Source organism: Tursiops truncatus, chromosome 8 (genome assembly GCF_011762595.2).
Source record: "Tursiops truncatus isolate mTurTru1 chromosome 8, mTurTru1.mat.Y, whole genome shotgun sequence".
Classification (NCBI taxonomy): domain Eukaryota; kingdom Metazoa; phylum Chordata; class Mammalia; order Artiodactyla; family Delphinidae; genus Tursiops; species Tursiops truncatus.
The window spans coordinates 32,613,069-32,629,688 of NC_047041.1; the positions used below are offsets into that span (position 1 = coordinate 32,613,069).

Here is a 16,620-nt window from a genome sequence, read left to right on the forward strand (position 1 = left end):
TGATGGCTTCTTCTTTCATATGAAATTGATGAGATATCAGATCGCTTCAGGTGTAATTCTTTTTTTTTTTTTTTCAATATAAGCTCCATAAACGAGGTAGTGAACTTGGAGACTAGTCATTGGCTATGTCTAGCAGAGCATACAGTCAGAGAAGACAATCAAAATCAAAAACATTTAAAGCATATATATCACCTATGCCATGGATTCCCGAATTTCAGTCACTCATATACTACTTCCACAATTTTGGCCAGATCAATGTCCTCCAGTTTTCCTTATAAACTGACCCCACTTCTTTTACTAAGCTTCCTGAAAAGCAATAATTTCCGTTAAATTCAGAGTTGTCCTTTATTCAATACACATTAAAATAAAACTACTAAAATGTAAGTTGTTCATTCATATAATGCTTAATATCTTAACACATTGCTGGTAGTTTCCATTTTGCACTCTGGGAAACAGAATACTCTTCATTTATAAAAAAGAAAACATAATCCTGAGAAGCTTAGTGTTTCACTTGATGTCAACAATTAATTGGAATCGAGACTTTCCCAACTTCGTGTTCTGTTTTCACTCAGTAGGGAAAGTACATTTTATTTGCATCGCTTATATAGTATTCTGTTATGTGTAGTGAGTCGAAATTATACTGTGGATGAAATATAAAATGAACAGAATTAAAAGTCTCAGATCTGTGGGGATATTTTATTTTGCCATGAGACACTTAAACAGAAATACAATAATTACTATGTAGAGCATTGTCCTGCCACCAACTTGGTTAGGAATGGTTATACAAATGAAGAGTACAGCAGTTTCTCAAAAAGCAGTGTTTCTGTTATTGAAAAGATATCAGATCCAAAGGTTTCACAGAAGTTTGGAAATATGATTAAAGTAAGGTCTTCATAGGGTGACCACATTTTCCAAATGAAAAAAGGAAATACACTATCTTCAGGACTAGCCTGTGGTTCACCACTACACTAAGTAAAAAGTTAACCAAATTGCTTAAGTTAGATGGTTACAGTAAAGCTCTCTTGTCTAGTATAGTTGGGAGAAAAAGTAATGTTGGTTAAAATCATTCTTCTTAACTGACTCACTGTATTGTTTTTTCTATAAAGCATTGTAATTTCACACATAAAAGTCCTGTACATACTTTGTAGAGTTATTCTTAAGTATCTTATTCTTTCGTTGCAATTTTGAGATGGTGTACAAAAATATAATTCACATATATCTATCAACCTGGCTAGACTCTTATTTCTAAATAAATTCTCTGTAGATTATTTAAGATGTTCTACGTGGGAAAAGCACATCAATAGATTATAGAATGAAGGAAAGAAAATTAAGTCTTATACCTTCTATGACTCTGGTTTTATTTTACTCCATAGACTAGGTGTCCTCCAAAACAATATTGAATTTAAGTAGTAATAGTGTATATCCCTGCCTGACTCCTGATTTTTAAAGTGAATGTTTCTAACGTTTGGATGGTGAATATTATGTCTTGTAAGTCCTGCAAAATTTCAGACATATACACACACAGAAAAAAATTTCAGACACAATTCACTATCATAGTATTCCGCTCAACTGACAATGTTAACTGGAAATGTCTTAAGGCCGTTACCATGCTATAAAAGATGAGGTGGGTAATTATCTAAATCACAGTAATTTCCTCATTTCTGAAAATAGTAATCATATTTAGAAGAACACACACAACATGCTCAGTCCCCTTGGCCTTGGTGATTGGTCAAGGGTCTTTAAATGATATTGATTGGGCCAATCAGAGCCTTTTTAATTTTTTTTTTTTAAGTTTACCAATGGAAACTAGACAGGCCTCCTCTAGAAACAATGTCTGTGAGGTATGGAGGCAGTGTTTACGACTCTCCATGTGGAAGAAGCCAACTGAGAGAATGAAGTTGACAAGCAAATGAAAGTCAGAGACAAAAAAGCCCTCTCTTTTGAAAGAGTTGATGATTCTAGCTGTTCCCGAATCCGGCATGCAACATAGCCCTTCCCACAGATGAATGAGACATCCCAGTGTCTTCCCAGTCAATGTGCTGTTTGCCTTGCAAACAAGTGTCCTGGTGACACACAAATAACAGACCCCATCCTGAAGTGACACAAAGCATCTTGATAAGAATCCACTAAGAGTCCGACTTTTGTCTTCAAATGATGGGTCCTGATTCTAGGACAAATGGCAAGTTTATGAATTTGCAGTTATTTTTAATTAGTATTATAACTTAAAGTAAAATGTAATAAGCTATTTTACTATGATTTTACAAAACGTTACCATTGGGAGAAACTGGCTAAAGAATACACAGGATTCCTCTGTATGTATGTGAATTTATAATTATCTCAAAATAAAGAAAAGTTTAATTTAAAAAGCTTTCAGTCTCTTTTATCTTGATGTAATTAAATGTGCAATTTCTCCTGTAGAGCATGAACAATATGACTGTGGTTTAATCGTAAAGACAAAAACATTTTGCTCACTGAAGAACACCCCAACTTCTTATTTCTGAATACCTGGTTGGTCTGTCAGCTGATATCTCTGAACCACAGAGAGCTTTGTCACATCATTTAAAATTTCCCCTCATGCTTATCTTTTACTGCTGTTTTTCAAGTCTAACTTACGTCTACTTAGGTTTATTTTCTTTGCCCTTTAAAATTAAATGCCCCATCCAGATATTAAAACTTTATATATTTACTACTTATGGTATCAAAGTATCTTTGTGTTTCCTAACTATCAAACAACAAATCAAGGGACTTCCCAGGTGGTCCAGTGGTAAAGAATCTGCCTTACAATGCAGAGGATGAGGGTTCGATCCCTGGTCAGGGAACTAAGATCCCACATACAGCGGGGCAACTAAGCCTGTGCACCACAACTACTGAGCTCGCGCGCCTCAACTAGAGCCTGCATGCTGCAAACTACAGAGCCCACGCGCCCTGGAGCCTGTGGGCCACAACTAGAGAACAGAAAACCTGCTTGCCACAACTAGAGAAGAGAAAACCCGCCTGCCACAACTAGAGAGAAGCCTTCGCACCACAAGGAAGAGCCCGCACACCACAGTGAAAGATCCCGTGTGCCTCAACAAAGATCCTGCGTGCTGCAACTAAGACCCAACGCAGCCAAAAGTAAATAAAATAAGTCAAAAAATAATAAATACATCTTAAAAATAAAAACAAATCAAAATATGGTTTATAAATGTAGTAAAGACTAACACATACCCAACGGTATCAATGAAATATGATGACCAACACCACAGAATAAATGTATTTTTGAAAATATGATATGCAATTATAAGACTCCAAAGTAAAGCCTATACAACTGGGATCAATGGCAAAGGCAGGAAGATGGAAGAAGTAGAGATGGGAAGCACAGGTGTTGTGTCCAGTAGCAGACTCTTGCAGCCACAAGCAACAAAAACCTAACACCCAAAGATTCATGCCAAAGTAGCAAAACTGAAAAGGAAATTTTCAATACAGTTTATGTCTTGACAGGAAAAAAAAAGTGAAAGTTCTTTATTCATGTATCCTATTTTAAATTGACTGCTTTTAAAATAGCACTATCTGGTGGAAAAGTTCCCCTAAATCCTTCCATACAGTCAAGGTTAATCTTAAAAATATAAAGGGATCTTTGGAAATAGGAAAATATAAAGACTGGATGATTACTGCCACATTTCCATTTACAAATCTTTAAATCTAGCAACTTGATATACACGCATGAAATACCAGCTGTGAGAATGGCATCAACCAAAAGAAAAAAAATTATGCCCAAATGTTAATGAAACTGGTAAACCTAAATACAAATATATTTCAAAATTAGTGTCATCTCAGTTCCCTCTGCTGACTGCTAGCCAAGACAGCAGAACTGAAACAGGAGGGAAGGGGGCAGGGCACAACCTTTAAAAGAATGACACATCCGTAGGTCAGGACAAAAACTGTTTAGAACCAACTAGGTCCAAGATGGCGGAATATTCAACTTCCAGTGGACCTTGAGCCTCATTATACACTCAATGTAATACATTAGCATATGCTAAATGACACACCCACCAGCACCATGACAGTCCTGAGGCTAACCATGAAAGGCCAAAAATAGATGGTGGCCCAATCCCTGGAAATCTCCACCTATTCCCCAAAATAACTGGCATAATCCTCCCAATTAACAGCCTATGAAATTACCCGGCCCATGAAAACCAACCATGCCATATTTAGGAGCTCTCTCACCTTCTTAGATGGCCCACACTCTCTGTCTGTGGAGTGTGTTTCTCTAAATAAATCCACTTCTTACCTATCACTTCATCTCTGAATTCCTTCACAATGAAGCAAAAACCTCAAATTCACCAGAACATAACTTAGAATAGCATACAAACCTTAATTTAACTACAGAAGGTACAAGCTGCTTTCCTTCTTCTGCGAGAGCTGGTACAGAAGATAACAATCAAGTCTCAAGTTTTCTCTTTTATCCCCTTTCCTATACTCTAGAGAGAAGCGTGAATGAACAGGGAAATGGCTCAAAGGCAAGGCAGCCTGTCAGGACAGCTTCACTGTCTGACCAGTACACTAGATCTATTCAAAGATCTTTTCAGAATTTTGACAGACATTTCTAGTCATCATTGTGTCCTAAGACTTTTTCAGTTATAGAATCAAAAGACATAATTCACAAATATGGACACTTTGAGGTATTTTCTGAAACCCTAGCAATTACCCTATTAAAGGTCTTCACACAAAATTAGCAAATTTTACTCAAAGAAAGTTTATTTCTCTTTTAGACTTAACCATAATGAATTAAGTAAACAATCTGAGAAATGGCAAATAGGAAGCTGTGATAACTTTCAAAACCACCTTTTCTTTTTCAGTAAAGGAGTATGCATTATTCTAAATTTTGGACAACCAAGATGGTTTTCAGAACAGGTAATATACACAAGGGAAAAAAAAAAAAATACAAAACAGATCAGGCCTCTGTCCTCAAGGAGTTTAAAATTTAAATAAAAAAAGAGAAGACACAGGATGTAACAGAACAATGGACTGAAGTCCAAAGACCTAAAACTGAGTCCTACTCAATTTGACTCTGTCACTTAGTGGTATGTATCACCTTGAGTAACTCATCTAGATTCTGAACTCAGTTTCAGATTGTTAGAGGATAAAATAAAAATATATATTAAAAGCACTTTGCACACTCTAAAAACTACAAATCAATACTAGGACTATTACCAATAAAAAAATAAAAGACACTATCATTGCAGTCATGATGAATTGTGTGTAACCTGCCACCTCTGAATCCTACCTTTTCTTATTTCACCAAATAACTGAAAATCAGGGAAATCATGGGAAGCCTCTGCAATTCAATAAATGTGAAAAATCAGAACTTTGTACATGTAGAACGTTGAGATTTTTGTTTGTTTTTTTTAAATTTCAGGTGAAATCATTGTATAAAAATGTTGGTATGGGGACTTCCCTGGTGGTCCAGTGGTTAAGACCCCCGCACTACCACTGCAGGGGGCATGGCTTTGATCCCTGGTCAGGGAACTAAGATCCCACATGCTGCACAGCGTGGCCAAAAAAAAAAAAAATTAATTAAAAAAAGAAAAATGTTGGTATGTAGGCCAGCATACCTAAAGTTTGCTTCTAATAAATGTTAACCTAAGACATACCAGAAACATAATCCATACTCATACATGTGGAATGTTGGCATACTGTGCATTATTTATCTGAGATAATAAAAGAAACTGGATTACTTCACAGATAATTGGACTTAAGCATATAACAGTATCAATGCCAGAAATTCAGAGATTAATCAATATCATCTGACAGCATATGTGCAATGCAAAAATCTATGGCAAATTTTCCATTAAACAAGGGAAAATCTTTCATTGAGAGAAATAAGGACATGTAATTTTCTCAACATTTAAAATATTCTCCAATTTCATGAATTCTTGGTTCAAAGGAGTGGGGAGAGACCTTAGGCTCTCACATGCCAAAATTTGATGAGAGATCTGTCAATGGATTAATGAATTAAGTTTTTGCTGAAATGTATGCCTGTTTAAATATGAAGAAATTTTAAAATCTAATTTCAAAACTTGTAATGCCTGTGATCTTCCCTAATTTTTCTAAGATACTGAAATAATACACCTACAGCACTTCATAGAGCATTTCACATACTATATTAATAATATGTTTGCTATTGTTATGTAATTTTTTGTTTTAAAAGTCTTAGTTTGTAACAGTATGAATTATGTGGAGGCTCTGGAGCCCAACAGCCTGGGATTAAACCCTCAGATACCACTTATTACTATGTGCCTTTGAGTTTGCTCCTCTAGAAAGCCCAGAGATAAACCCACGCACATATGGTCACCTTATCTTTGATAAAGGAGGCAGGAATGTACAGTGGAGAAAGGACAGCCTCTTCAATAAGTGGTGCTGGGAAAACTCGACAGGTACATGTAAAAGTATGAGATTAGATCACTCCCTAACACCATACACAAAAATAAGCTCAAAATGGATTAAAGACCTAAATGTAAGGCCAGAAACTATCAAACTCTTAGAGGAAAACATAGGTAGAACACTCTATGACATAAATCACAGCAAGATCCTTTTTGACCCACCTCCTAGAGAAATGGAAATAAAAACAAAAATAAACAAATGGGACCTAATGAAACTTCAAAGCTTTTGCACAGCAAAGGAAACCATAAACAAGACCAAAAGACAACCCTCAGAATGGGAGAAAATATTTGCAAATGAAGCAACTGACAAAGGATTAATCTCAAAAATTTATAAGCAGCTCATGCAGCTCAATAACAAAAAAACAAATAACCCAATCCAAAAATGGGCAGAAGACCTAAATAGACATTTCTCCAAAGAAGATATACAGACTGCCAACAAATACATGAAAGAATGCTCAACATCATTAGAGAAATGCAAATCAAAACTGCAATAAGATATCATCTCACACCAGCCAGAATGGTCATCATCAAAAAATCTAGAAACAATAAATGCTGGAGAGGGTGTGGAGAAAAGGGAACCCTCTTGTACTGTTGGTGGGAATGTAAATTGATACAGCCACTGCGGAGAACAGTATGGAGGTTCTTTAAAAAACTTCAAATAGAACTACCATATGACCCAGCAATCCCACTACTGGGCATATACCCTGAGAAAACCATAATTCAAAAAGAGTCATGTACCAAAATGTTCATTGCAGCTCTATTTACAATAGCCCGGAGATGGAAACAACCTAAGTGTCCATCATCGTATGAATGGATAAAGAAGATGTGGCACATATATACAATGGAATATTACTCAGCCATAAAAAGAAACGAAATTGAGCTATTTGTAATGAGGCAGATAGACCTAGAGTCTGTCATACAGAGTGAAGTAAGTCAGAAAGAGAAAGACAAATACCGTATGCTAACACATATATATGGAATTTAAGAAAAAAAATGTCATGAAGAACCTAGGGGTAAGACACGAATAAAGACACAGACCTACTGGAGAACGAACTTGAGGATATGGGGAGGGGGAAGGGTGAGCTGTGACAAAGCGAGAGAAAGGCATGGACATATATACATTACCAAATGTAAGGTAGATAGCTAATGGGAAGCAGCCGCATAGCACAGGGAGATCAGCTCGGTGCTTTGTGACAGCCTGGAGGGGTGGGATAGGGAGGGTGGGAGGGAGGGAGACGCAAGAGGGAAGAGATATGGGAACATATGTATATGTATAACTGATTCACTTTGTTATAAAGTAGAAACTAACACACCATTGTAAAGCAGTAGAAAATAAAATAAAATAAAATGGATCTATTAATAGCATACACCTGAGAGGGTTGCTGTGCAGATTAAATTAGGTAAAAATATAAGCAATTGTAGCAGTTCCTGGTACCTTGAAAATGCTCAGGGTCACTTATTATTTTGTATAGCAGTGCTTCACAATAGAAATATAATGCAAACCACATAATAACTAACACATCTCAGGTGCTAAATAGCCACAGATGACTAGTGTCTAATGTAACAGACATCACAGATATGCTTTTTAAATCTCTTAAGACTCATATAAGAGACTGAAATCTTACATCAATAATCAAATAATTTACGTTTGACACATTTTTTTCTTTTTTTTAATACAGATCTAAAACTATTTTGATTTTATCCCTCATTAACCCTTATATAGTACTGATTATGCTTTTAAAAAAAATATAATAACAACAACAAAGAAGTATAACAAAGGAAAGCAAAGGTTTCAAAACTCTTACAAAGGAAGTAATTATTAAGGTTACACATTTCACCTCCTAGTACCTCATCTTTCTGTTGTTGTTGTTATTCCAAAGTAATGCCCAGATACCTAGCGTATTTCAGGAAAGTACTTTCGTTGCCCAAGGATGAAAAAGACAAACATGGGCTCTGAATAGAAAGAATATAAATCCTGGGAAACCTGAAGTGAAATTTGTAACTTTACACAGGTCAAATGTGAATGTTAAATATTATGGGTAATAACAGTAAAAATAAGAGGTTTCTAGTATTAATCAAAATGAAAACTATAAGAAACAAGTTCATCTACATAAATTCTTCACGATAAACACAAGCTAAAATATTCTGAAGTTCTGGCTTCCTTAATTAGAGACAAAGATTTTTAAAAATCTACATTTCTACGCACACATACCCACACCCAAAACAAACAACACACATGCACACCAAAACTTTTTTTTGTCAAGGTCAGGAACTCTGAGTACCCAGAAAGTGAGGGCCCAGGGGCTGGGGTGGACCAGCAGCATAGGGTAAACAGATAATTTGGAGCCTCTATCCTGAAGAAGGCTACAGCCTCTGGTCCACATCCTGTAAGTTTCTATTTATTATTGCCCTGTAAGTTTCTATTTATTATTGCCCTACATCTTTGCGATAGCCAAGTGAATAAATGGGACTTCCAGCAAGCTGTCCAAACAGTTCTTCCCTGGTTCTCTTACTGATCCAAATCTCCTTTGTTGATTCTACCTCATCTGACCAAACTCTGGACTCCGCACCTCAGGGCTTGACCCTCCCACCTTTTCTGTCTGCACACTCACAGACTGGGTGGGTGATCTCATACATTCCCACAGCTTTAAATACTCTCAACATGTTGACAATGTCTAAATTTATATCTCTAGTTCCATCTGCTCCCCTGAACTCCAGACTCATACATATACCCAGATGCTCCCGCAACAAGGCTCCTTGGATATCCAGTAAACACCTAAATAGATTCAAATTTTAACTATTTCTCCTTCATCTCCTTCTTCATCCCAATAAAGAGCAACATATTCTACCAGGTACATTATTTTTCTTTTTAGCACTTACCTCCCTCAGACATAATTTGTTTAAATGTCTGTTTCTCCCCAGTAGAATGCAAGCTGCATGAAAGCAGGTATTTCTGTCAAAGAAATACCAAAGGGGACTCATTTAAACTGTATGGAAAGTGCAAGCCCCCAGGAGATATAGAAGGTGAAGTCTGAAGGACAAAACGGAACCAATCATGAGAGGATATAGATCAGGATGTTCAAGGCAGAAGAAATGACAAATGCAAAGGTCTAAATCCAAAAGAAGCTTGTAGAGACACACTGAGAGAAAGAAAGCCCAGGGAGATGGAGAATAGGGAACTAGAGGCAGAATAATAAGAAGGGAGGAATGAGGGGTGAAGTACAGTTCCAGGGCTTCAGGGAGAGGGGGATGTCAGGTCCAAAGGCCTGGAGGCAAAAGGGAGGCAAATTCAGTATTTCAATAGAAATAACAAAGGAGAAGCTACCAAGATCTCTTCCAGAAGGCCTCAACTGACCATTTCATGCTTCTCCAGAGGGTTCTCTTGATATGTTAATATTTGTTCAAATTAATTTTGAACAGCATGGGCTAAATGGCAGCATTTGCACAGCCCAGTCAGCTATGATCTGAAGTAAAATAGAGCAGTTCCTGTGGAGAAACGGAAACTGAAGAGATCTTACCACCAAGTTTATATGGCTTAGAAGCCCCTGTCTACATTGGGCACCGTCTCAGAACCTTTCCACCTAGACACCCAATTTATGACATTTCTAATCAAAAGCATGGACATGCTGCATTCCATGGGGAAAAACCCTTACATTTCCAATAAAGATGCACTTTTTAAAAAAGGCCTCTATCACTAATGAATACCATATCCCGACTGCAAGTAATAAGCATTTTACTAAGGCCATTATAAAGGGCTATTAAATTATTTCTTCTATTTGTCTTGTTAAAAGGCTGTTCTCTATTAGCCCCTTGATGGCAAGTGTCAATTGACATCTTGGAAAATGTCAAATCATGGAAGATGGGTTTTTGAGTGAGAAGTATGACAGGATAAACTATACCCTCATAAGTGTCTGAAATAGATATTTTCAAACTTACTCTGGGTCACTTTTTTGTTGCATTAAAACTATGCATTTTCAGTTGGCTTTAGCAGAGTTTGTTTTCAAAAACTCAATACTTAAAGTTAGTAAAGAGGAAGTTCCATTTCTGAAAATCAATGTTTCTTTAGGCTCTTTCTCTGCAAATAGACTTTAGGTTACCCAGATGATGTACTCAGTACGGTAAATCATTGGAAGCAAGAGAATTTGTTTAAACCGTTGTGTCCTTTTTCATCTTCCTGAGATTTTATTTTTGTTTAGTCACTGTTCTGACATGCTTAGGTTTTGGTTAAATTCAATTAATATACAATGTCATGATTTATCGCTAAAAACAGCATGATTAATTGACTTTATAATCAGTTATAGAACTCTTTTACACTTTCCTAGTACACTTAAAATATTCTACTTCCTAAATGAAGCACTACTTTTTAAAATACAAATTCTTTGCACAAAATCCATCACCAGCTGTACCTTCAGTTATAGTAACACCAAATGACTGGAAGTGTTGATTAAACACTCCAATATTTAGATTTGTGTGTTTAAATGATTACTTTTATATAATCTTTGTGGAAATGCAATCCATTAGTCTTTCATCTATAGAGATTTTTCTTCATTATTTTGCATTTTTTAATCTCAGACCTTCTCTGAAACAACATGTAAGGCAATCAAAACCCACAGTATGACTTCACTCATGAATGTTGAATTCCCTCCCTGCTCCAACACGAGAAATATGGCTAAGGGCAGAAATGAAGATCCTTGAGACACTATGAGCTGGTGGGCCAATCTCCATTTCCATTGCTTATGAAACACTCTACCACATTCCTCAGCCACTTCTTGGTTTGGGGGCTTTATCCTGTTACCATATTGGATGATCTCAACATCCTGCTCATAAAACATCCAAACTTCAGAGCTCAGCTTTCCCAATTTCTAGGGTCTTTCTCCCTGCTCAGCCACACCTTAACTTTATCACTATCTAAAGGAGCTCCATTGTCAAGTTCACTATGTTTCAACTGCCACTCCTGATCACAATGTCCTTGTCCTCTCTTAGAATCTTCTGTGTTCCTAGTTAACCTTCATTATAGGTAAGCAGTCATGCTTGCCCTCTCTGCTTCCTAAGGCTATCAGTATCCTCCTGCCTCAGTCATCACTGTACTCAATCAGGACCCATTTTCATTCATATCATACAAATCCATGTCCCTGTAATCCAACACCACGTCTTCTGTGCCAACCACCTACCTGAATCTGACCTCCCAACTGTTCTTACCACTCACAATCCAGGGCTCTGGGTATTGTTAGAAAAATCCATGAAAACATGGTTATCAATCTTTCCTGGACATATTCATGATGTTTAACTTCAATGGCTCTTTATCCCTGACCAGGAGTCCCTTTTCTCTTGTAGAACCTGCTCCTGGCTGTTCTAAACTGTTTCTACAATCTCCTCTCACAGCAGATGACCACTCCTTCCTAACACTGTTGTCCATCTGTGCAACCAACCAATTTACTGTCCAAAGCTCTATGTTTTAACCAATCCTCTCTTTTGTCCCAGCACAGAAGAAGAGCTTTTCCCTTGGTGCCTCCAGGCCTCTCCTCAGTGCTAGAAGAACATTCTCTTGGCTCTTTTCCTCCTGCAAGCTACAACACACTTTCCCATACTCTTATACATTTTCTATAATTATAGCCCATGCTAGTTGACTCATTGCTCTCCTGAACTATTTGCATAAGACTTGAATCACTCAACCCAGAACCCTAACTAACACGGGAGTTAGGGGCACAGTGGAAAATCCACATGTAACTGATAGTCAGCCCTCCATATCCACGGATTCAGCCAACAGTAAATTGTGTAACACTGTAGTATTTACTACCGAAAAAAATCTGCGTATACCTAGACCCATGCAGTTCCATCCCATGTTGTCCAAGGGTCAACTGTATTCTCCTGGTTCCCATGCCATTTCCAACTCTTTATTTTCACTTCTCTCTAACCACTCTTTCCCACTTCCATCATCAGCTCGTCTTCTGGGCCATAAGTGCACATACCACCCACATCTCCCCATGGAACCTGAACTTCTATTGTATAGAAGTTTATGAAGGCTTAGGTATAAAGCACTTAAAAGTGTCAAGTCACCCCCACAGAAAAGCTTTTTCTGACCACCCCAGAGAGGGTCAGTCTCCCACAGTGGTTCATCTCTAACTAGAACAGATCACATTGCATGGCTATCTCTCTGATACTGGGACCAGACCTATGGTAGGCTGATGTTTCCTAAGAAAACATGGTCGCCCCTCTCCACAACATTTCTTCCTTACCTAATATGTCTCCCACATGGCCACCAAATTAATCTCTCCTAAATCCCATATTGATCCTCTCATTCTTCTATCAAAAACTTCTAGCAATTTTCCCACAGCTTATAACAAAGACCAAAACTTCTTAGCCTGGCTCTTAAACGCCACATACGCCCAAAACTACCAACCAATCTTCTACTGATAACTTCTAAGAACCCTCTGCCTTATTCTACAAATATACACAGTACTTTCTCCCACCTGTGGCCTCCGCTCAAGCTCACTTATGTAATTGCCATGTCTTAGTTGTGTGATTCTCCCTCAGCTCAGGCAATGTTCCCCAGGAGTCAGGGCCTCCTTAAGGGCACCCTCCTCAAATTCCTCTTCCTCACCTATTGAGCAAAATGACACCAAACTGCTGAGTTCCTAGCCCATTCAGTCCACAAGCCGAGAACTTTATTTATGTATATATATAACTCCCCAACAGGATGGTGAAGCCAGTGATATCAAAGATGATGTTTTAAATGTCTGTAACCCTCACTGTAACTAACAACCAACATCTTTACCACCATCAGCATTTATTATAATGTGCCAGGTGCTGCTACAAATGCTTTACAACGATCTTGTGGGATATATACTACTATTTTTTCCATATGCGAATGGGCAGCCTGGGTCACAGACAGGGGCCTACACAGAACTTTGAACACAATGGGTACAAAATTATATCTGTGAGTGGATAAATGTATTACTAATAACCATGCTCTGATACTGCCACATAAGTTAATGTGTCAACGTAGAATGCTTCCCCATTCTTCCCAGCCCAGCAAAATCCTCCGAGCCTTCAAGACCCAATTCAAATGTCACCTTTTCAAGAAAGTCCCCTGCTAACACCCTGGCAAAGTTAGTTGCTCCTTCCAAAAACTGTCTTTAATACTTGTAATGTGTCTTCATTATAACACTAAGGTTATTTATAAGACTGCTCAGTTAGAATGGGTTTCTTCATGGCAGTTTGTTCAATACTTTTAATGCTCAGAACAACTAAATGGAAAGTAAAATGAATGTAATTTATATCTGCTGACCAAATGAAACAAAAAGAAATGGCATATCTTATTAGCAATATTTGATCATCATACTCACAAATCTTTTCTGTAACATTCAGTACATGTGTCAAGTTATAAAATCTGGTATGACTAAATCTAATTCAGAAGGTCTATTTTTTCTTTTAACATGTCCAAACAAAGCATTATTCTTAAGAAATGGAGAAGAGACTTACCAGTCTTCTCCTTTCTTCTTCTACTGCGATGAGTAGTCTTGCAAATTCTTTTAGTGACTGAGCTATTTAGAAGATAAGTTTAAAAAAAAAAAAGCATTAACCTCTTTACATTGCTGATATCCAATTGCACAAGAATAAACATTACAATAAAGATACTTATGAATTTGTATATATTCTGTGGTGTTATGTTTTTATAAGCAGGAAACAGTATATACAATAGGATTTCAATGACTAACAGTTATATATAAGAGATGTTTGTGTGCTACAAATTGAAGTTTAGCACATATCAAGTATAATATTTTTTCTTCAAAGGCACTAAGGGAATATAGTTTATATATTTAATAAATAAAATTTACACAGTAATAAACAAAAGTATAGTACTGGAATCACTTCTAAACAGAATCCTACAAATAATAAATTCATTAAATCTATAAGGACCAATAAATCCAGTACTATGATGTACTCAGTAGCAGCCAGTAATGCAAAGTCTCCCACTGACTTCTTTCTTGAAGCTCAACACATATACACTTAAAAACAGATTCTGTATTCTGTATTACTGTATCACTCTCATATCCAAGGTACTTTAGACCTTTGCTAGTCAGAATGGTCAGAGGACCACCAGCATCAGCATTTTGGGAGCTTGTTAGAAATACAGATGCTCAGGCCCCGGCCCAGAATCTGCATTTTAACAGGATCCCCAGTTGATCCCTTTGCACATTAAAGTTGAGAAGCACTGCCTTAGAAAACTATCTGAAGCTATATTGTTGAGGCTTGGGAAGTGTTCAGGAACTTTGGGAGGACAAACAAAAAAAATAAGTAAACAGGGAGTTACAATAGCATATTCTTCAAAAATGCACAGTGCCACACAGTAAACTGTGAAAGATTAATTTGTCGACATCAATTTCTGTAACTTATACTTAATGTGAATTATTAACTAAAGTTGGAATGTTTAGATTACAAAACTAACAAAAGAAATAAGGTAAATGCAAATTTTATTTTGATTTAAGCCTTGAACCTTCCCTTCTATGTCCTTATTCTTTAGGCTCCCACCTCTTCCTTCATCCATACTAATATTGAAAACATCCTGTGAGACCAGAAGTCTAGTAAGTCTGGCATAAAGTCTACAATAAAGGGAGGTGAGTGAGAACAACACATCAAGAGTCTTACCAGCAAAACTCATTAAGAAAGAGAATGAATATTTTCCATTTAAGAATTTAAAATTACAATCTTGGATTTTTCTTCTCTCTTTTCAAAACCACTAGGCTTACACTAACTAAGCTGGTTTGAAATTCTATTCCTATGATTACTTCACACCCTATTTTATTCAGTTACCAAAACAGAAATCAAAGGATTACCTGGGAGACTCACATTAATCTCATAAACACAGTAATGGCCTTAAAGTAAGTGGAACTTTTCTAAAGTGTTTAAAATGTGATTTTAATTTCTGCAGAAATAACTATCATTGCTACATTACAACCCAGTTTTGACAACAATAAGTTGAAGAGAAAAGCATTTTACAAATAGATAGAAGATTTTAACTGGAGTGTGCAATAGCATATTATATGTTTGTACTTTCAGTAAAGAAATATCCAGTCATCGTTCTGGCAGCTATCTACTGCCATTGAAGATCTGTTGATGAGACTGGAAAAAGTCAACAAAACTTTGAATGATGGAAGGTAATGTTAACATGCCTGCAGAGAAAGAAGACAAAAAGTATGTCATTCTGGGCTACAGAAGGAGAGGCAACAGGTACTCCTGAGGTGAGAAAATAAGAGGAGATGTAAATAGAAAGAGTACACTAGTTGAAAGTCTGTATAAGAAGCACTTTAACCCCAGATTTTTAACTTAACACCGCCTAACCTTTTTAATAAATATCAAAACAAAAACAAAAAGCCTTACTCTCATATGCTTCCTTTTATCAGAAGCTATTGGTTAACACACTCTCACAAAACTTGGGAACAAAACATGAAAAGAAAACATGAATTCTAGCAAAGCAAAGAAGGAAATGGAATTCTCAGGACAACACAGAGCTATTCTAGGACAACAGTTTTGCCAAAGGTCCAGAGAAGCTCTTGTCTACACTGGAGCAATAGGTTAGAAGCTCCAGGAAATGTCTACAGAGAAAGAAAAATAGAACTGATCAATATCCTGATGTGTCTAAATGTAATGAGAGGAAATTTACACTCCTTTTTTTTTTTTTAAAAGAAAACTCAAAGGCAATTATAGCTAGTGAGCAAAAATATTCAGGGGGAAAAAAAAATTCCAGAAGTTCCAAAAAGCAAAACTTGAATTTGCTGCGTGCCACAAATATTTACGTGGTATTTACATTGTATTAGGTATTGTAAGTAATCTAGAGATGACTGAAAGTAATACGGGAGGATATGCATAAGTTATATAGGTTATATGCAAATACTACAGGATTTTATATTAAGGACTTGAGCATTTGTGGATTCTGAAAGCTGCAAATACCAAGGGACAAGTGAATTAACTCCTGGGAAAACAAAGTTATACAAATAACACAATCAAAATAATTGAAATAACTGAGTTGTGAGTAATATGTACAAAATCACTGATATAAACATTAAAAATTAAATTCATTTTGCCAAAATCAAGTTTTAACTCTATTGAGAGAAAGGGAAAGGAGCATGTTAGATAGTATGAACTCAAGACATAGTGTGACAACACTATGAAGTGAAAGGATGGTATATAAAACTAA

The 16,620-nt window shown here is 36.6% G+C and overlaps 1 protein-coding gene across 2 annotated transcripts in view; it reads right to left on the reverse strand.

Moving 5' to 3' along the window:
- The window catches only part of ARHGAP42 (Rho GTPase activating protein 42), a 287,206-nt gene that overhangs the window by 177,783 nt on the left and 92,803 nt on the right, over positions 1-16,620 (reverse strand). For both annotated transcript variants that reach the window (XM_033862115.2, XM_019923816.3), the window contains exon 3: positions 13,905-13,966. In XM_033862115.2, coding sequence (XP_033718006.1) covers positions 13,905-13,966 — 62 coding nt within the window. The remainder of the gene's footprint in view (positions 1-13,904; positions 13,967-16,620) is intronic.